Here is a 21,863-nt window from a genome sequence, read left to right on the forward strand (position 1 = left end):
CCAACTATAGTGGTGCCGGGTGGCTCCAAATGTGGGTCTGCATCTAGCATCCAGGTCTGGGTAAGCCATCAAGCAGGTCTCAAGATGTCAGTGGAAACTAAAGCAAGCAGCTCGTAAAAGAGCTGGCTGCGGGCGTCAGGAACTGGCTGGTGAAAACCCCAAATGCTTCGGCTCCAGACTAATCAGAGGAAGGCATCGTGAGGCTGTGATTAATGCTTGCTCATAAAACCACATGGTATAAAGGCCCCTCTGTCTGCTCTACATCTGGCCTGCCTGAGCAAGTCGCCTCTCTGAGATTGGATAACTCTCCCTTCCCGTTCACCCTCCCAACTTTTTTTTTTGTTTGTTTTAATTACCAAGTGATCAGGACTGATTATATTTTGGAAGTGGAACGGAATCTTGCTATCATCCTTCCCAACCAGAATGAAAAATGGAGAAATTCTTAAGCCTTTAAGGACTAGTAACAATAAACCTAATAGCTAATTACTGAGTGCTTGCATGTGCTAATCACTCTTCTAAGAGCTATGCATGCACAGTCTCATCTAATTTTCCAACACTGTTAGGGATATACTATTACTACCTTTATCTACAGAGGGGGAAACTGAGGCTTAGAGAAGTGAGAGCACTAGTCAGATGTCCCATAGCTGGCTTAAATGGCAGAGCCAGGTCTTGGATTCAGGCCTCTCTGACTCCAAAGCTTAGGCTCCCCTCTATCAAGCCAGGCCAGGAGAACCAGAGAGGTAGGAGGAGAGGCAGAAAGCAGCATGTATCTTGGATAGCACCTTTAAGGGAAGGCTTCTAAGAATAGGGAGGGACTTGGGCAAATCTTTGAAAGCTAGCCAGGATTTGGGGGAGGGAAGAAGGAAAAGATGAAGGGAACCAGCATGCATTGAGCATTCTGCATGGTGTGTGTCTGTGTGTGTGTGTGTGTGTGTGTGATAAATTTATCTATTTATGTTGATGAGGAGAGAGGGCTGAGCCAGAGTCAGGTGCCTGTGCCACTCAGAGCTTGTTAGAGAATCTCTCAGGAATCCCTACAGTATACATATGATTTATGATAAACATTATGATATATTTATATATATGATATATTATCATCAACACTTCACTACTCCCTACGTGCATAATAATCCCATTTTTACAGGGGAGCAAACAGAGGCTCTTGAGAAGCCTGTGCAGATGTGGCAGTCCTACCTCACCCTCTATGCCCACACCCATGGTGAACATTGCTGGAGAGTTAAGATCACTAACTTGGGCCTCTTTGGGTCTCAGAATCCTTCTCAACACAGCACTCCAAGTAGCCACTATTGACAGGGATTAACATGTAACACTGTACTGTCCCTGCCTGATCATCGGAAAAGCAGAAAGAGCAGGCAGGATGGGGGAGTTCTGATTCCAGAGTCCATGTGCATTCAACTATGCCCAACTCTGGGAATCAAGCACCTTTCTTTTCTCTCTGCCTTTTGATTCCTCTCCTGATAAAGCCCAATTCTGGGAACCTCTTCACCCAAGATGTCCCAGCCAGACAGCAAAGCACCAAATGACTCAGAAAGGTCCTCATGAAAAACTTGAAACCTGAACCAACCTTTCCAACTGCTCTGAGAAAAGCCTCTTGCTAAAGGTTTTGGGAACATGACCTTAATCAGCTTCCTGAAGGGATTCCTGAGAGATTCTCTTACAAGCTCGGAGTAGCACAGGCAGCCGACTGACCCAGCGCTCTCTCCCCATCATCCCCTTCCCAAGACCATGCCAGTCAACAGTGATTGTCTGCAGGGCCATGTTAAGATAGACTCCGAGAGGCGCCTGGGTGGCTTAGTCAGTTGAGCATCCGACTTTTGCTTAGGTCATGATCTCGCGGTTCATGGGTTCGAGCCCCGCATCGGGCTCTGTGCTGACTGCCAGCTCGGAGACTGGAGCCTGTTTCAGTCTGTGACTCCCTCTCTCTCTGACCCTCCCCTGCTCACGCTGTCTCTCTCTCTCTCTCTCCTAGAAATAAATAAAACATTAAAAAAAAAAAAAGATAGACTCCAATACCCTCACCAGGGTTGATGAGTAATGTCTGCCACACATGTGTGAATAGGATTCTCAGGCCAGCCATCTCACACACACACACACACACACCACTGGCAGCCAGATGCTGTGACCTTGACGCTGCATAGGCAGAAAGCAGGTACTCAGCTGGGGCTTTGACCTGTAATAGGAACACCAGGTTCCCAGGAGGGAACACTCCCGGTCTACTGGGCTGTGGCCAGGAGTCCATTAGCCCTGCAGGCCACAAACACCTGTGGCCAGGACAGAGCCATGAAAGGACACTGAATACAGGGATCAACTAACAGGTGGCCAGCAAGGCCGCTGCCCCGGGACTTCTACCACAGTGTTTATTTGTAAAGCTATGCAGGGAGAGATGCCTGCTCTTGAAGGCCAGAATCACAGGCATATCCAGGGCTAGGGGATCATTGCACTAGGCAATGCCCGCACAGCCTCCTCACCCTGAGATGAAGACAAAAGGAAACTCCCCTAGAGATTGGGGGAATTTTTTTTTTTGTCTTTGCAAGTAATTTGCCTTCTAGAGAGGTAGTGTCAAAGGGGCGGAGACTCGAGCTGCTGAGTACAAAGCTGTGTCTACCACAGACTAGTTGTGTGACCTTAGGGAGGTTACTTCTCTGTGCCTCAGTTTTTCCAGTGATAACATTAGTACCCTCTTCCTTGGGGTTCTGTGAGAAGTAAATGGGCTAGTGTGGGTCAGGCCCTTAAAAGGGTGCCTGGAACATAGTAAGTACCACATAAGTTCCTGCCATTCCTTTAACCACTCAACCTGGGGGAGTCAGCAGCCTTCAGAGAAGAGGCTATGCTCCCAGGAGCTCAGTCAGCCATGCACCTGGATCTGCTTCCACACTGGGAGTGAATGAGATGTTCGCCAGTTGTGAGTGCCCATTCTGGCACGGTGAGCCATGCTCTTGTTTCTACCTCTCCATCCCTTCCACAGATCCTGGGGGCAGGACAGGCCTCAGACATGAAATAAGAAAGCCTGGGATAGATATTTGACACCCCCCCCCATACCTGTCTGTAACCCATCTCCCCAGGGCCCTGTGCTCTGCCCCAGCCTGTGGGCTGCTGGCCTGCTGCTTGCCCTGACCTCTGATGGTCACACCCCTTCCCCCCCATCCCCCACTGTCCCCAGAGAGGCCCAAGTCCTCAGATGTCCTGCTTCAGATAACCCAGGAGGACCTGCAAAAGTGCTCACTTCTGGGCTCCTCCAGGCTCCCAAATCAGAGTCTAGGGTGATCCCAGAAAGTTTTTTCACAAGGTCATTAGGTGAGCACCCTACAGTCTGAGACTAGGTTCTTCAGACCTACCTGCCTGGCCTGTGTGTGCTGGAAGCCACCTGCAGTTTCATACTGACCCAGAGAAAAAACGCACGGCCCGACATACCCCCAGGGTCAGGACCAAGCCCTTCCCAGACGTGTGGTCAGCCATGTGGTTCCCTGGAACTCTTGTTCTTCCACGTGTTGAGGTTCAGAGTTTTGGCCTCTTTGGCCAACCAGAATCTATGGGCTCCTTGAGTCACTTTTGTGTGCTGTAGACCGGGTCAATGCTACTGCTTCCCTCTGCTAGTTGTGGTGAGGACTGAGTGAGGTCACCACAGACCCCTCACAGAGGTTAGGACCCTGAAGATCATGCAGTCTACCCCAAACTTTGCAGATGATGAAACTGAGGCCTAGGAGGCTAGGTAATGTCTCAGTCTTACACAGAGAACAGCAGCAGGGAGGGAGCTAGAAACCCAAATTCCCTGATACCCTAAGACTCTATCCACCACCCAGTCCATCTCCTGTGTCTTGGAAAGCATCAGGAAAGTCCTGGGGACTGTGTAGGTGAAGGGGGTTAACAGGGTGTACTGTGAGCTCACAGGTGTTCCAGGATCCAGGGCAGAGCCACCTGGGGGGGCATCTACAGCCACTTTTCACTTCATGAGTCCTACAGGAACCCTACCTCTCCCTTCTCTAAAACTGCTCTGATCCAGAATTCATTTATTATGGAATTTAGCAAACCAGGCTCTGGACTAGTACACTACTCCATCAGGTTCCTCATCCCTCCTCCCTAACATGAGGCAGCAGCTGGGGTTATTCATTATGAATTACAGTATGACTTTCCATGTTGATGAACACAATTCACTTCCAACCAAGTGATGTGATAGGAGGCAGACAGGTTCCAAGAGGGTAAATATGGCAACAGCCACCTGGGCAGTGGGAGTCAGGCAAACTGGTGGGGGTCTCAGGCTCACATTCAGGGTCAGGCAAAGAAATGGAGAACAGTTGTGAAGGATAAACAATTTGCTTTTCACACTTCCTCATGCTGTGTGGCCTTGACCTTTTTCTTCTCTCAATCTCCGCATCCCTGGAACCCACCCAAGTATAAGATTACTGTTCATTTAAAAAAAAAAAAAAGCCAACTGGACAGTCATCTATGGACATATTAATATTCAGATGGTTTTCAGTCATATTGATGTGGAAATGTTATTACCATGAGACCTTGTCAATTTGTTCTATTAGAAGGTGCCTTTGCCTGTTTTTAAATTAATAAACCATGAAATACTTTACACCTATAATGATTTAATTATACTTTTCCAAGAAAAGCAATTTTAAACTAGATTGACTTTTTTTTTTCTTTTTAAGGAGCATTGCCATGAGGTAAATGAAGTAAAAATATTTAGTTTTGAAGGAAAGCAAATCTGCATTACAAAGCCAACCTGTCTAGTACACCATTCCCATCCAGAATGTGACTCTGTGATGACCCAACGGGAGTGACAGCTTATTTAGGCCTCTCTTGGGTGTTGCCAAATTCAAACGTTTCTGCCTTGACCATCTTTGGGTTCTGCAAAAACACCTGGAGAAGCTGGAAACTGGTCACCAATTCCAGATCTTGCTTGGGTGCCTGAGAATCATAGTCGGTTTATCTCCTCCCCACTAGGGCCTGCAGTACATGGAGCTCATCCCCAAAGAAAAGCAGCCAGTGACAGGCACCGAGGGCGCCTATTACCGCCGTCGCCAGCTCATGCACCAGCTCCCCATCTACGACCAGGACCCCTCTCGCTGCCGTGGACTTCTGGAGAATGAGTTGAAAGTAATGGAAGAATTCGTCAAGCAATACAAGAGCGAGGCCCTCGGTGTGGGAGAGGTGGCCCTCCCTGGGCAGGGGGGCCTGCCCAAGGAGGAAGGGAAGCAGCAGGAAAAGCCAGGGGGCACAGAGACCACCGCTCCGACCACCAACGGCAGTATCGGTGACCCATCCAAAGAATACGTAAGTGTCTCCTGTGCCTCCAGGTCTGGCTGAAACCACCAGGCCCAGGGCTTGCGCAGTCAAGGCCCCACCTCCAGGCTTTCCCCCCTCCTTCCTACATTCATTCACGCATTCATATCACCAGTGGCTGTTTGGTGCTCAGTCACTCTGTGCCAGGCACTATCCTGTGGAAAATAACACAGGTCACTGTGCTTGAGAGGCTAATCACCCAGTGAAGGCTACCAGACTGTCACAGTTTAGAGAAAGGGCATCTAACCTCACTCGAGGTGAGAGTGGGCTTGGAAGAGGAGCTGAGGCCCAACCTGGCCTGGGAGGAATGATTAGGATGCACCCAGGTCTTCAGGCTTTGCAAGGAAGACCCTGGCTGTCTTAAAGAGGTGAGCACGGGCAAAGCAACCCTAAGTTCCAGAGAGCACGGTGGAGCCAGAGGATTGAACAAAGTCCCATGTGCCTGAGAACGTGGTGTGCTGGGGGACGCGGGGACACAAATCTGGCAAGGTCAGCAGGGGCACACTTCCTGAAGAGGCAAGCCTTCCATCCATTCATCACCCAAGTATTGACTAGCGTGTGCTGTCCGCCAAGCCCCAGGAAATCAAACAAGGGGAGGACACTGTCTCCACAGTGGAGAATACCATGGATGTAGGACCTCACTCTGGGGGACACAGGCAGCTATGGCAGGTTTCAGTGGGAGCTGTCACAGGATCTGAGCTGTGCTTTGGAAGGCACCCTCTAGCAGCATGCGGGATTGTGCTGTAAGGGAGTAAGGTACTGGAGGCTATTTGAGAGAAAATGAAGAAGGCAGAGTGTCAGAGTGGTGAAAACCTCATGGATGGCTTTGTCTTAATCTGCCACACAGGAGCTCAAAGGACTAGTTTGAGACAGATGCCAAGAGGGCTGATGTTTGCTGTTTCACGGCCTCTGGCTTCCTTCTACCTTTTGCCCTCTGCCCCAATTAGACAAGTGGATTCAGCTGCCTCTAATTAATATTTGGAGATAAGTGTCCCAATACATGAAGCCCTCAAGCAAATTACCTGCCTTGCTGGTAACAGGCTGGCAGTCACCCATGTGAGCCAGACATCCCGGGGAAATGCCAGCCCCAATGATGCTGTCACTACATTCAGAAAGGGGCAGGTTCATTCTTCCCTGTAGTGACTCAAACTTGCCATCCAAAACCTTCATCCTGCTTGTCCAACCCCCATTTGTTGGCACATTCATTTGGGATTACCATCCAGTGAACCATGGCCGCACACAGTTCATCTGAGAACTCTAAGACAAAGGAACAAAACTTATTTTCCTTACCACAGATTTGGCGACGATGTTGAAAAGACCCATTTCCAAGGAAGAATCCGTGTCCTAGCGACTTAAAAGAAAATTAGAACCAGTTACAATGTTTCATAAACTAGTTGTCCTCCCTATCCAGCCCTATATCCCAATAGTTGTCTGTTCTTAAAGCATAAATACTGCATAATTCCAAGTTGGAAGGCGATCTCTTTAAGTTGTTGCGACATTTCCCAATTGCCATTCCCTGGAGAGAGATGCTATTTTATCCTTGACTCAGCCCCACATATTTGTACAGCATGGAAGTGGGGCAAAGGTGACCTGCGATCCTGAGCTCCTGCCTACATCAACTTTAGGAAGTAGTTCTGACAGTTTGGAAGCATTTAAACAATAAGACCAGACCAAAAACAGGGAATTTGAAGGAATCCCATGTTGGTTGGTCTAGGCTGGCTGGGGAAAATGGCCTTCTCCTTCCTTACCCTACCCCCAATCTTGATTGGATAACTAGTTATGCAATTAGTGGATCCCTGCCTGTATTTCATGTGTTCATGTCTCCTCTAGGTGCTGCAGGTTTGTCTTTTTCATCTCTGTATCTTCAGCAGGTGCCATTGATATAGATAGTAGGTGCTCAATAAATATGTGAACCATGAATGAATGAACAAATGGATGAATAAATGAGTGTTCAAACTAAATAGAGCCTCAAACGATGGGGACAGTTTTGATGACCATTTTTCCCAGGAGGATGATGAGATCCAAGTTCACATTTATTAAGCACCTGCTCTGTGCCTCTTTCCTCACTCTTTCAGGGTCTTTAATTCACCTGGTAGAGTGAATTTCACCAACCCCACTTGACAGGTATGGAATCAGAGATTCAGAGAGGGTAGGTAACTTTTCCAGCGTTCCACAGTTTCTAAGGAGTAGAACCTGTATCAGATACTTTTCCTACTACATGGTGCTGAGTTATAAAACCCTGTTCCAGGAAGAAAGAAGCCTGGGTGCTCTTATTAACTCCCTGTTTATCTCCTAGAAGCCAGGAAGAAAATCCTATAAAGGTAGTTAGATAGCCTGCCAGGCCATAGCCAGCGTGTCCCCAACAATCCCAAACTTGCTCTGCCTCACTCCCGTCAGCGGCCAAGTCAAGTAGACGTGGGTGCTGGCCATCCTATGTGCTGTGTGCCTTCTGTTCCTCATAAAAGGGCAGTGGAGGACAGTCACCAGAGCCAAGCATCAGGCAGGAAGCCTGATTTTTGCTCCCCTGAGGAGGACAGTGAACTTTGCCAGAAATGGTCAGGGCATTCACTCTGAGAACCCAGATATGGGGAGGAAATTGTAGAACTCAGACTGATGCCCCAAATCCAAGCGGTGATTTATGGGGGGAAAAATGGACAAAAGAAAGAACACATAAAACATATTTTCCTAGAACTCTCTTGGTGACATAGTATTGTTTTTCACCCTAAGAGTGATTATTATTACCATTGTTAGCAGCTATGACTTGGCAGGCTTTCTCTGAACCAAGGGCAGCAGCTAAGAACCAGAGTGTCTGATATAAAGCGCCCAACCATCCAGCGACTTGACGAAAAGCTATGGGATTTGAACCAACCTCCCATCAGATCCCAAGTCCATCTTTCAGGTTGCCCAAACTTGATCCTTGGATATGTAATGGATATTAGATCTTAAAGGGGTTACATGGCCATATAAGTTTGGGAGACATTAGACTAACCAAATCTAAGTGGGTTTCTTTGTGGTAGGACTTCTCAGAGCCTCTGGCAGCCTGTGGCTGTGGCTCTCAAACTAAAATCACCTGGAAGGCTGGCTAAAATCCAGAGCGCTGGACCCCATCCCAGAGCTCCCTGGTTAGTAGAAACACGTGGGGCCAGAGAATCAGCTAGTCTTAATGAATGCCCAGTGGTTGATGCTGATGCTGCCCTGGGGGCCACACTTTGAGAACCACTGCTAAAAAGTTTTAAAATAATTTTACGGGGGGTACCTGGGTGGCTCAGTCGGTTAAGTGTCTGACTTCAGCTCAGGTCATGATCTCACGGTTCGTGGGTTCGAGCCCCGTGTTGGGCTCTGTGCTGACAGCTAGCTCAGAGCCTGGAGCCTGTCTTCAGATTCTGTATCTCCCTCTCTCTCTGACCCTCCCCTGATCACACTGTCTCTGTCTCTCAAAAATAAAAAAAAAAATAGTAATTTTACGTATGAGCCCAGGAAAAATAATATTAAATTGGTATGGAGGATGGAAGCAATGACAACACAGCATTTTGTAGATGTAGTTGGCCTCCTGGCTTAGGGAGTCCGGCTTTGAGGACGCTACACAGGTATCTTCCTTGGAAGGTCCACCGGGAGTTCCGGAAAAATAGGCATCGCATCACACGCCGCATTATACCGCACCCAACCACACTATTCAGCAGCCTGAGGCTACACGCTTCCTTTTCACTGAGCCGTAAACACCAGACACTGCAGGGCACTTCTGTGAGCTGGCACGGCTCTGCCAAGCTGCTGCTGGCCTTTACTGTCCTTTCTGAGAGACCTGGGGACCCGAGCCATGGCAGGATCAGGCTATTGAGTCCTCGCCAAGCCCGTCCACCAAAATAAGCTCAGAGGAAAGGGTTCTCCAGACCAGAGGAGCTTAACTTCCAAAGCCTTTTCCACATTGCCTGTGTGGAAGTCCTCCCGCTCCGTGAGCTGAGTTAGGGGTGAGGCCATGTATATATGGGAGGCCTAGTCAGCCTGTGGGAACAGCACCCTCTGAGCTCAACTCACCCGTGTGGCTGGGGCTGTGCAGTCCTCAGATCTGAGTACAATTCGCAGATGTGCACCACCTTTCAGACCTGCACACCCACCCGCTGATGGGACAGGGCAACCTAACGTCAGCTGAGGCTCATCTGAGAAGTGAACCCAGGAGCTGGGACTGCCCTTGCCTACCTCAGAGCTGCCCCAAAGAGTCATTACTACACTGAGCTTAGGAGAGGCAGGACACCACGGGAAATGCTATCAGAGGCACGCATCTTCATGAGGAAAGACTGCAGCGAGAAATCCTAGATGCTAACTCAGCCGCTGTCACCCCACAAGCGTGCCCTTTAAATCAGTGAGGCCAATTAAAAACCCAAACTATTTAATGTCTCCGTCTAGTTCCTTTAATTGCCCCACCATGTGTGTTGGCAAGGAAGGGAGGCAGGTGGGAAGGGACAGTTACTGAACTGCAGGCTCATTCCTGTCCTTGAATCCTCCTGACAACTAGGAGAGACTAGAGTTGTTACCACCTCACGGCTGTGAAACCTGAAGCACAGAGAGGTTAGCAGGCTTGCTGATGAGAGGTGGGGCTGGGATTCCATCGTGGATCCTTGTTGGTCACCAGTCCTAAGGAGTCTGAGCAGTCCTGGGGCGGGGCCCTGGATGGGTGAGGGTAGTACCACAAAGGGTGTGATGTGTATTTACATTTGTTGGACCAGCTGCAGAGTTTGGAGTCGCCCACAACCCAGTTCAGTGGAGAATCTGGGGGCCTCTTATATGCATGCCAAGAACAACGGAAGGACTCGCCCATTGCACCCCAATCCCACCCACCATGGGTTCTCATGGGTTTGGGGGGGCTTCAGAGAGCCCCATGGCCAGGGATCTGCCAACTCCAGCAACCTGGAACATTCACTATAGAATGGCAGAGCCCCGTATCCACTTTCCAGGCCCTCTGCTCCCCACCTCTCCCACCTGGCTGGAACCTATGAGCGCCTGGGCTGCGAGGTCAATGACCTCAATGCTCTGATTGTTAACAGCCCCACCAAACCATTTCCCCGCAGTTAGAATGCTTACTTGGTATTTTCTCAGAAACGAAATATGCGGATTTCCTGGGCATGGAATTTCCTCCCTTCCCTACACCCCAAACTTGTAACTGAAGAAAGGGGAAAGGAAGCCAGAATGTAGCATTCAGTGTGAGCTCCACCCTTTAGAAATTTATCATCCCTGCCTAGAGCCCCTCGCCCAGCCCCTTCCCCACAGCACCCCGCCCACCAAGGCCTGCCTTTCCGATGGAAACTTACAGCAGCTGGCTGCCCAGCCAGACTCCTGCCCCAACAAGGGACATATTTGTGGGCAAGGGACTTCCAAATCTTTGTGCAGCAGATGTTTGGCTTGTGGGCTCCTCAGGCTGGCTTTCCTGCCAGCCCCTCTCTGAGAATTTGAAACCACTGCCCCACCCCCGCGTCCTGAGGTCCTGAGCCCTGTCTGAGCTGGAAGACAGAGGGTAAAAGGCCCAGGGAAGCAGCAGGAAAAATCACCATGGTTACCAAGCTTCTCAGTGTCTGCCTCCCTCCTTCTTTACAGTGGAGATATTTTAATGACATTAAAGGAATTTTTTTCCACTGAAAATTCCCTTTATCCCACTTTTTAGGCTATAAATACATTTCCATGTTGCCACATAGACTTCACAAGTTTTTTGGTGTTTTTTTTTTTCCTGGATTGAGCTGCATAATATTCCATTGACTAAAACAGAAGCTGGCAACTTTTTTCTATAAAAGGCAGATACTAAATATTTTAGGGTTTGCAAGCCACACAGTCTCTGTCACAACTACTTGCTCTATTCTTGTAGCACTAATGTAGCCATAGACAGCATCTAACAGACGACCATGGCTGTGTGCCAATAAAACTTTATTTGCAAAAATAAGTGGTGGGCTGGGTTTGGCCCACAGATGTAGTTTGCTCACCCCAGAACTAGAACAATTGTGAAACATGTTTTTTTTTAGCCTGTTATGAATTGCTTTGGTTTTATTCAATTTCATTTTGCCAATATAAATTAATGAATAATGATGATAATGATGCCCTCTGCCATTCCTTGACTACCTAGATTGTGCCCGGCACTTGTGCCAAAGGCTTCCAATAGGCTTTTTTACTGAATCCTAAGAATTCTCCTACAAAATATAATTTCCTCTTTTGCTAGTCATCCAGCTTGTGAGTGGTTAAGGCAGACCTGGAACGAAGGCCTGCCTTACCCCAAACCCTGCAAAGGCCACAGATGACAGAAGCTCCTTTTTTTTTTTTTAATGTTTTATTTATTTATTTCTAGGAGAGAGAGAGAGAGAGAGAGACAGCATGAGCAGGGGAGGGTCAGAGAGACAGGGAGTCACAGACTGAAACGGAAGCTCCTTTTTCCATAGCCCCTCTGCAGCTGGAGGCACAATGCATGGCTGCTGCAACAAGATGACCACATAGAAGGCTTTTTCCTACTCTGTAGTGTCCTTGGTGGGAAGCCAGTCCTTGCCCACACACTTGTCAAAGCTGGATTTGAGAACACCCCAGGCTGATGGCCTCTCTTCCAAGAATAGCATGTATGAAGTCTTCCTGGCTCCATGATCCCCCTTCATCAGATAACCAGTGAGAAAGATTCAGTGAGAAAAGTCTAACCTGTTACTTTGCTTGGCAGAGAGCCCCACATTCAGTCATCTGCCCCAAGAAGAAGCATGAGGTGAAATGATGGGCCCACAACAGGGACCGCCGTGTGTAAGGCATCTCCCATGGGCCAGGGCCTGTCATATGTTACAGATGAGGAAACTGAGGCTTCAGAGAAGTGGGTGACTTGTTTCAGGGCTTATCAGTGAGGAAGCAATGGTACAGATCTCATTCCAAAGCCCCTCACCCTAACCACAGCCTGCCCAGTCTGTACTGTGAGGAGTCTCAGGAAGATGACAGAACATAAGAGTCTAAAGATACCAGAAATGATACTGGGCTGAAAAAGGAAAGAAAAAAAAAAAAACTTCTGGGATTCATGAGGCTGCAAAGCAAAGATGGCGAATAATCACCATAAGAGGAGATGGGGAGATGCTGTTTATAAATAAATTGTTGAGTATTTGTGTTGGAAAGAACCCAGCGCCTGAATTCAAGGCCCTTGTGTTAATATTTACTGTATTGTAATAGTGAGATTTTCACAAGGCACTCTGGGTTTAGACTGAGTAGGCCTTTGGATAAGAGCCTTCCAGAAAAGAACAGAATTATTGGGACAGAACCTCTGGCAACCCCAGCAGAGAGATTATTGCTGGTGCACAGGGTTCTCCGTGTCTGCTGCTCCCGCTCTGAAGGCCAGCGCAGCTCAGTCCTTAGAGACAGTTCTTTGGCCACGTAGCCTTTGGCCATTGTTGCTAATCTACCGTTGCCTTAAACACTCTGTGTCTAGGTTAGTCCCATTTCAGAAGTCTTAATACTTCTGCATGCCCACATTGGATGTTCTTGTCACCTAATGTTGCATATCAAACCACATGATGGTGGAGAGGCATAAAGAAAGAACATCTATCTAGCTCAGAAATCAGCAGTGTGGGCAAGGTTCAGTGGGGGTGTCTTGTCTCTTCCCATGTGGCATCATTGGAGCAGCCTGCAGGTGCTCAGTGGTCTGGCTTCAATACTGGGAAGACACAACATCTGGGAGGGACCAGCCAGGGAGGGACTCCTTGGGCTTCTTGCTTGGTCTCTGTACGGTTTCTCCACAAGGTCGCCCCAGCATAGAGGTCTCAGGATTTCTTTCCCATTCACCCAGGGCTCCCAAGGTGTGCGTACTGAGAGAGAGAGATCCCACTGAAAGTTGTGTTGTCTTTTATGACCTACCTCGAGAATTTGTAATATCCCTCCCACTAAATTCTGTTCAGTAGAAGCAAGTTATTGAGGAGGGACCACAATCAAAGGAAGGGACATAGATACCCCATTGATTGGAGGAGTGTCCAAGAATTCACCACCATCATTTCCATAGACCTCAACTGAAGGACCCCCAACCCTGCAGAGTCTTAGCTTCTGAGGCAGCCAACTGTGAAATGTTTCTTCAGCCTTTCTCAAAGCAGGCTTTTTTTTTTTTTTTTTTTTTTTTTTACAGATTACAAAAGCCCAAAGTATAGAATTTTCAAACCCTTTCATTTAAACCCTTTTCATTAAGAATCTCTCACTATTTGAACAGGGACAGGGCAAAACTTCAGGGGCATAAAGACATGCTTCATATCTTTTCTACCTATGAAAGACTTGGGGCACCCCACCTCCTCCCAGGGTGAAACTGCAAACTAAGTTCTGTGGCACATGTTAGAAAGATTTTTCATGAGCAAGTTCTGATTTTAGATGGTTGAGAGTATGAATAAGAACCAACCAATATGCTAATAATAAGTGCTCTTCTCTATGCTTTTTAACATAGTCCCAAGGGACTTGTACTTGGCCACACTGTCTCCTTCACAGGGGAAGTAGCCTGACAATGACCACCCTAGGCTTTCTTAAAAATTGTCTAGAATTTAAGTACCCCAGGAATTCAAACTGGCTTTTGCTGTAACCGAACTGAGCTGATGATATCATTTTTGCTGAGCTTATGTTTAAGGTCATTTTTACACACCATATGGCACTGGTTCTCAAAGTGGGTCCCCTAACTACCCCAGAGCTTGCAGATTCCTGCACTGCATCCCAGACCTGTCCGGATCAGACAGTCTGGGTGTAGGGCACAACAGTCTGTTTTAAGAAGCTCTCTGGGGGGTGCTGGGGCAACTCCAGTCTGAGAACCACAGTCTTACAGCGGGCAGTTTGGGAGAGGGGAATGACTGTAGCCGAGTCTGAGGTAGTGATGGACAATGCAACTCACACAACTCTACTCTCTGGATGTGCACAGATGGAGAAAATGGAGATGGGAAAATACAAAGGTCATTGGTGGAAGGAGTCACTTCCTACCAATCTACATGATCATGGAGTTACCAAAAGGAACCCCAGGCCTCCAAACCTAAAGCACATCCTGCCTTCAATATGTCTTTGTCATTTGGGAAATGGATTTAACCCCTCCCAGCCATCAGTCTCTCATCTATAAAGAGGGCTGGGGTATGGATAACAGGAAATGTTAGCTAATTATTATTGAGCCCTTATAAAGTCCATTAACTCTAGTACTGAATTTAATCCATGCAACAACTCTATGACATTTTTAATATTATTGGTATCCTCACTTGATGGGTGAAAACACTACGGCACAGAGAGGTTAGGTAACTTGCCCAAGGTCACGCAGCCAGCCCCACTCTCCACTACCCACTGCACTTTAGAAATTGCCAACGTCAGTACCAAGGATGGTAGGAGATTAAGTCTGTGCAGAGAAAGGCAGGCCAAGGATCACAGGAGCCAAGCAGGCTAGGCGTTCTGGCTCTTGGTTGCCAGCCTGCCCCTGGTGGCTGAGGGGCCACCAGGCTGACAGAGCCAGCACACTGTCAGATCTACTATCCAGGACAGAGAAAGGAACACAGAAAATAGCTCAGAGGCCAAAGGAGGAAATCTGTTCCTGACACATGCTGACAGGGCTCATTATCCAGACATCTTGTTTTCGTAAAATGGCAGTGACACTGTTTGCTTTACAAAGGCTGGCTACTGGTCGTAATGAGGCCACGAGCCAGGGATGCTGGGGGAACAATGAGAGAAGGGCACTCCCCACTGAGGGAGGTGCTTGAGACAGAACTTTTCAGGTGTGGTGGGGGAAGGTAGGGACCAAGCTCTGCAGACATGACTCTCTCTTCCTTCCCTCTCTGTGCTGCCGCTAGAATTATCTCCTTCCATTGCAAACCAAACACAGCGCTCCCAGCCTCAAGAACCAGTAATGGCTCCCTGTTATCTCCAGAGATCTCAACCATAACCTAGGCTCACAGCCACACAGACTGCCCCTCTGACCTCCCATCCCTCCATTTCCTTTTGTGGGTTGTGGGTGCCTTCCCCTGCTCCCCATCCTCTTCCACGCGCATTTATATCTCTTTCCCTTTCCGGGCTTCCATGTTAAGCAACAGCTGGAAATCTGGAGTTGGAAGCCGCACTGATATACCACAGTGAGACCCAACTAAGGTGGTGGGTGGATTGACACAAAGCCCCTTCTTCGTGGAAGGAAAGAGGCTGGAAATTTTGCCCCATGAAATTTAGAAAGCCAGGCAGACAGAAAACTCACTTGGTACTCACACAGTGCTTGCCAAATAGTTTACATGTCCCGGCTGTGCTGAAGGGATGGTGAAAATAAGTGAATGATGATTCATCACTTGTTTTTGGTTTAGAACCTCTGATGAGTTCCATGGAAGCTGGGACTCAGTCATGTTCAGAGGAACAGGGTTTTCATTGTGGTGAAGGACTCGCATTGTTCATTCTTGTGGGCATACCTGAAACAAGTCCAGCACATTCTAAGGAACACTGTCAAGCTGTCCGGATCAATTAGCCAAACATATATTTTATGTAGACATTCATTCAACAGCTACTGTGCTTAGGGGCCCCTGTCAGTACATGGGCATTCTTTGTGGTTTGGTTTTCTTTCCCTATTTTTCATCATCATAACTTTTATTTTTTCTTCATACACAAGAATATATATTAAGAATGTAATTAAAGTATATTCCTTAAGAATGCCTAGTGTCTAGGCTCTTAATTTATGCCTACTCATGTTTGTACGGCAGAATTTCTGGTTTGGCTGACACATAATTGGTGCTTAGTAATCTTAGAGTTCTCATCTAAAGCCAGGGTCTGCAAACATTTTCCATGGAGGCCAAGCGGTAAATATTTTAGGTGTTGTAGGGCAAGAGCCAAAACTGATGGTATCATGTAGGTACTTTATGTAACAAGAGGGAAAACGAAATTTCCACAAAGTTTTCCATTTCTGAAATTCAAAATCTAATAATATAATTAAGCACAGGTTTTACCAATACTGGTAATATTGGTCAGCTCAGACCGCCACAGAACACCACAGACTGGATGGCTTAAAAAAGGGAAATGTATTATCTTATAATTCTGGAGGCTGTAAGTCCAAGATCAAAGTGCTGCTGTGGTGGGCTTCTGATGAAGCCCCTCTTTCTGGCTTGTACATAGCTGCCTTCTCACTGTGTCTTCACAGGACCTTTCCTCTATGCACACTCAGGGTGAAAGAGAGGTTGATTGGGCCCTAGTCTTGTAAGGATGCCGGTCCTATCTGACAAGGGCCCCGTCCTTATGACCCCATTTAACCTTAATTACCTGTTTAAGGGCCTTGTAGCCAAATACAGTCACATCGATAGTTAGGACTTTAACATGAATTGGTGGGGGGCACACAACTCAGTCCCTAATGCAGGTCTACTAATGAGAAAAAGGAAAAACATTTCACTGGACTGGAGCTTAAACGTAAAATCCATTCTTAGCTGGTGGGTCTTACGAGTACAGGTAACATTGGGGTTTGGCATGGCTGCAGTTTACAGATACCTGGACACCATATAGTAGAAAGAACCTTGGCTTTGGAATCAGGCTTGGCCCATGTTCACAGCCCAGCTCTGCCTCCTATCAGCTGTACATTAATGAACAACCACTGAATCTCTCTGAAACTCATTTTTGCCAGGTCTGGAGGGAAATAATGATTTCCTTAAAAGGGAGCCAAATCTAGAAGGGGAAGTGTCTCCTCAGGGCTTCTGTAAGGAGTGCAAAGTCCTGAGCATAATGCTGGATGTAGACCTGTCTTTAGAATTATAGTCATCATCATCACCACCACCACCACCACCACCATCATCATCATCATCATTATCATCATCATCACCATTGGAATTTTGAGAAGCTGGAAATAACCCCAAAATGACTCAAAAGATTTGATGGATTACATACATACTCTGGGAAGTATGTCTGGAGAATGACAATTAACCTCTGTGGTTTTCCTCCCAATGTAATCATGACAATAACATCAGATAAATCCCAGTTGAAGTACACCTGAGAGTACTCCTCCAAACTGTCAAAATCATCAAAAACAAAGGAAGTCTGAGAAGTCACAGCCAAGAGGAGCCTAAGGAGACATAAGGACTAAATATGGTGTAGGATCAGAATAGAAAAAGGACATTAGGAAAATCTAAGAACATCTGAATAAAGTTGGGACTTCAGTTAATAATAGCATATCAATATTGGTTAATTGTGGCAAGTATATCACATTAATCTAAGATGTTAAGAACGGAGGAAATTAGGTGTGGGGTAAATGAGAACTCTCTGTACTATCTTCATAAATTTTCTGTAAATCTAGAACTGTTCTAAAAATGTAAAGTTCATTGAAAGATAATTATACAGGGCACCTGGGTAGCTCAGTCAGTTAACCATCCCACTTCAGCTCAGGTCATGATTTCATGGTTCATGGGATTGAGCCCCCTGTTGGGCTCTGTGCTGACAGCTTGGAGCCTGGTTGGGATTCTATCTCTCCTTCTCTCTCTGCCCTCCCGCACTGGGTCTCTCAAAAAATAAACATTTAAAAAACTAAAATACAAAATAAATACACATGGGTAAGAGATCCATTCAAAGTGCAAAGTGGTCCAGTGGGTTTTAATGGAACCAGGATGAAAGGTTAAGTGATATGGTTCAGATTCCACATTGACTTTTGAGAAACTACCGCTTGTTTCCCAAGCACCCCTGGAGTTATTTTAATTACAAATATTTATATTAACATGTTGGTTTATTATTTTTAAATCAATCAACAAATAGTTACTCAAGTTATTCAGTTTTAATTTTTCTTCTAGTAAATCTCAACAGCTATTACCCATATGAACAAAAATTCTTTGAGGTTCTTAATAATTTGTAAGAATATAGAGGGTCCTGAGGATAAAAAGTTTGGAACTCACTGAGCTAAACAACTATCTTCTTTAGTCCCCACAGCAACCTATGAGGTAGGTTTGAGGATGAGAAAACTGAGGAACAGAGAGGTAACTTGCTGGAGAGTCACCAGGAAGTAAAAAGACAGGCAAAGGGGCACCTGGGTGGCTCAGTTGGTTAAGTGTCCGACTTGAGCTCTGGTTGTGATCTCGTGGTTTGTGGGTTCGAGCCCTGCATCAGGCTCTGTGCTGACCACTCAGAGCCTAGAGCTTGCTTCGGATTCTGTGTCTCCCTCTCTCTGCCCCTTCCCTGTCTGCTCGCTCTCTCTTTCTCTCTCAAAAGTAAACATTAAAAACATTAAAAAAAAAAAAAAAAAAGACAAGCCGAAGCTCGAACCCATGTCACTATGCTCTCCTGACAATCTTGTATCCCTGCTGTCTCCCTCCTCTTCTAGGTCTGTGAGCTCTGCAAGGGAGTGGCCCCTGCGGACAGCCCTGTGGTCTACTCAGACAGGGCAGGCTACAGCAAGCAGTGGCACCCCACCTGCTTTGTGTGTGTCAAGTGCTCCGAGCCACTGGTGGACCTCATCTACTTCTGGAAGGACGGTGCCCCCTGGTGTGGCCGCCATTACTGCGAGAGCGTGCGGCCCCGGTGCTCTGGCTGCGATGAGGTGAGAAGAGCTGTTCTGCTCTTTCTGAATTTTTTCTGAGCCTCAGGGATTCCTCAACATATATATACCTATTCCAAAGTGTGTAGGGTGCCTGGGTGGCTCAGTCAGTTAAGCACCTAACTCTTGGTTTCAGCTCAGATCATGATCTCACGGTTTGTGGTTTTGAGCCCCATGCTGGGCTCTGCACTGACAGTGCAGAATCTGCTTGGGATTCTTTATCTCCCTCTCTCTCCCCCTCCCCCACTTGCATGCATGGACACTCTCTTTGTCTCAAAATAAATAAATGAACTTAAAAAAAAGTGTCATTTTATTCAAAGCCCAAGTGACTCTGTGTGACCTTGCTGGTGAAGCCTGGCCATAGGCCACTTAGCTATTGTTGGGCTGCCTTCACTGGGATATGCAATCCCATCGTAGAAAAAAGCTGGGCTTTGGATGTGCGTCAGAGTATTGCAGCTGCTAGATAAGTATAACCTGACGATAGCAGAGAATTTTTTTTTCCATCTAAGAAGACAAGATATAATTATGACCTGTGCCAGATATTGTACTCACTGCCTGAGATTTATGTCAGATTCCCCCACTGATGCATTTGAAGGTCAAGACAAGAATGGGGGAGGGGGACCCACATTCTACACCTTGTCCTCAACACCCATCTCTAAGAGGGACAGAACCTGACCTGTGCCTGTCCTCTGCTCCCCTCCCCAGATCATATTCTCGGAGGACTACCAGCGTGTGGAAGACCTGGCCTGGCACCGAAAGCACTTTGTCTGTGAGGGCTGTGAGCAGCAGCTGAGCGGCCGGGCGTACATCATCACCAAGGGCCAGCTTCTGTGCCCAACTTGTAGCAAGTCCAAACGGTCCTGAAGGGCTGCCCGTCCACAGCCAGAATCCACAGGATCCCATCAAGGAGGAGAGCCATGTGTGCTCACATCATCCTAAGGGTCTGATGTGACAGCCAGCAAGCAATGAAAACAGTGATTTTTTCAGTGGGAATATATATATATATATACACACACACACATATTCTAGGTTGGGTGGTAGATCCTTGAGGGTCAGTAGTTTCAAAGCCAGCATGTTCTGAGAGGTCTTAGATGGGGTTATTTTGTTGTTGTTGTTGTTGTTTCTCACCTACCAACTACAGGCACAACTGGCATCCTGCAAGGGGATCTCTAGGAGCTTCCCAAAATGCAGTTCGGAGTGATCAGATCATGTAGCTGTAGGATGTGCGTGCTTTCTCATGAACATGGGGGCTCCTCCAGGAGCTGGCTGATATTCCAACAATCATTTGTGGCCTTCTTTTCAAATGGAATTTGAGTTTTAAATAAAAAACATTTTTGGCATGATGATCTTATCAATAAAAGTCTTACGAAGTCCATCTTTGCCCTCCTCTATTTATTTACACCAGTGGTGATTTCACGGCATCCATTTAGCCCCTTGATGCTGAGTGCTGGTCGTGGCAGAAGGCGCGGAAGTGCTGGTGTGCTTCCTCATCAACTGTGTCTCGTCAGATTTCTTTGTGAGCCTAGGTTCTCAAGGCAGAACCCCTGTACCCCAGTTCCAGGAACCCCCAGGTCAGTGATGGAATTGCCGTGGTTCATGGTACATCAAAAAGCAGTCTCCAGGAGCTGATCAGCTGCCCTCACAGGTAATGAGTGAAATCCTCAGAGGAAGACCAGGTGGAGTGTTGGGAGCAGCCCCACAGGGCCACCTGAGCTCAGCCAATGGGTGCCCCATGGGACATGGTGACCAGTGTGGGCAGTCTTGAAGAAATACAGGATGTTTATGAGAAATCTGTCTGCTTCTACACATTGCCAGCTCAACAGGGAATGAGCCAAATAGAATAGGTCTTTGGGCCAGATTTTTTCTCTTTTTATGGCCTCTCTGAGCATTTGCAGCTCCCAGATTAGTTTCCTTTACACAATATCTAAGAAAAGGAATCTCTTTTACTACTGGGGAAACCAAGACAAAAAACGACATGAGTCTGAAGAGCTCACAGCCTGGTCACCCATGGCTTTCCTCCTTTCTCAAATTTCCCATCTGTTGCCAAGTTTCTTTCATTTCTCCACCCAAATTTCACTCTGCTTATCTCTTACCTACAATACCCTGACCTTGCAAGTTTGACCAAAGCTATTGCAATTGCCTCCGGAGGTGGTTTTCTGTTTCCAGCTCTGCTCTCCAGCCACCTTCCCTGTCGTGTCTGTCTCCCCAGAGAGAAGCTTTGGGTGTGTTTTCTTCCTCATCCGCCTTGCCTGGCTCCCTGGTGTCTCCAAGTTAAGAACCAAGTCCTCACCCTGACATTTGAATCCTTCCAAAACTTGGCTTCATTGTCTTTTTGGCCTTGGAACCCTTCATTTCTCTTGATTTTCATTTCCCTGTTTCTCTTAGACATTCACCTACTGCCTTTGATCAAGTTCGCTTCTGTGCTTCTCCCAGTTTTGTGCTGGTTACTTGAAAACCAACGCCATCTGTTGAAATTCTATTGGTCCTATAAGGTGCTACTCAAGCATAACGTGCTTCTCAATCCCTTCCCACTGGAAGGCACCATTGGAAAATTCACTCTTTCATTCACTCACTCATTCATTCATTCTGCAAATATCCACTGGGCATTACAGAGTACCATTATTCAAGCTGAGTATAGGAGATAGAGTGTTCACAGAAAGAACAATACCCCCGCCTCCTGGATTTTATAATCTGTGGGGGATATGACCTTAGGCAAATAGTCCCACAAGTCAATGTAAAATTATAAAAAGGGGAGGAACATGTCTCTATAAAGAATATAAAAGAGTTTGGACCTAGTCAGGAGAGGTGCTCCTGGAAAAGTGACACTTGAACTGAGATCTAAAGGGTAAGTAAATTCTGAGCAGCCAAAGAGGAAAAGGAAGATGGTTAAGGATAAATACATGGATGGCATGTTCAAAGTTCCTATGGCTGAAGTAGCATCAGTTTATTCAATATCTATATACTAGTGTTGGAGATACAGTGGTGACCATGGCCCATGAGTGGGACTGAAAGAAGACTAGTGTGGTGCATACAGAGATGTGAGACATAAGAGGTGCACCAATTTTGTGGGCAA

The 21,863-nt window shown here is 47.0% G+C and overlaps 1 protein-coding gene across 2 annotated transcripts in view; it reads left to right on the forward strand.

Moving 5' to 3' along the window:
* Nucleotides 1-20,165, forward strand: part of LMCD1 (LIM and cysteine rich domains 1) — a 58,633-nt gene extending 38,468 nt beyond the window's left edge. For both annotated transcript variants that reach the window (XM_039254946.1, XM_039254947.1), the window contains 3 exons: nt 4,969-5,298; nt 18,578-18,793; nt 19,496-20,165. In XM_039254946.1, the coding sequence (XP_039110877.1) occupies nt 4,969-5,298; nt 18,578-18,793; nt 19,496-19,654 (705 nt within the window). In that variant the 3' untranslated portion in view covers nt 19,655-20,165. The remainder of the gene's footprint in view (nt 1-4,968; nt 5,299-18,577; nt 18,794-19,495) is intronic.
* Nucleotides 20,166-21,863: the final 1,698 nt, after the last annotated feature.

The sequence above is a fragment of the Hyaena hyaena genome, unplaced genomic scaffold (assembly GCF_003009895.1).
Source record: "Hyaena hyaena isolate Hyena2069 unplaced genomic scaffold, ASM300989v1 scaffold_501, whole genome shotgun sequence".
NCBI classification, from domain to species: domain Eukaryota; kingdom Metazoa; phylum Chordata; class Mammalia; order Carnivora; family Hyaenidae; genus Hyaena; species Hyaena hyaena.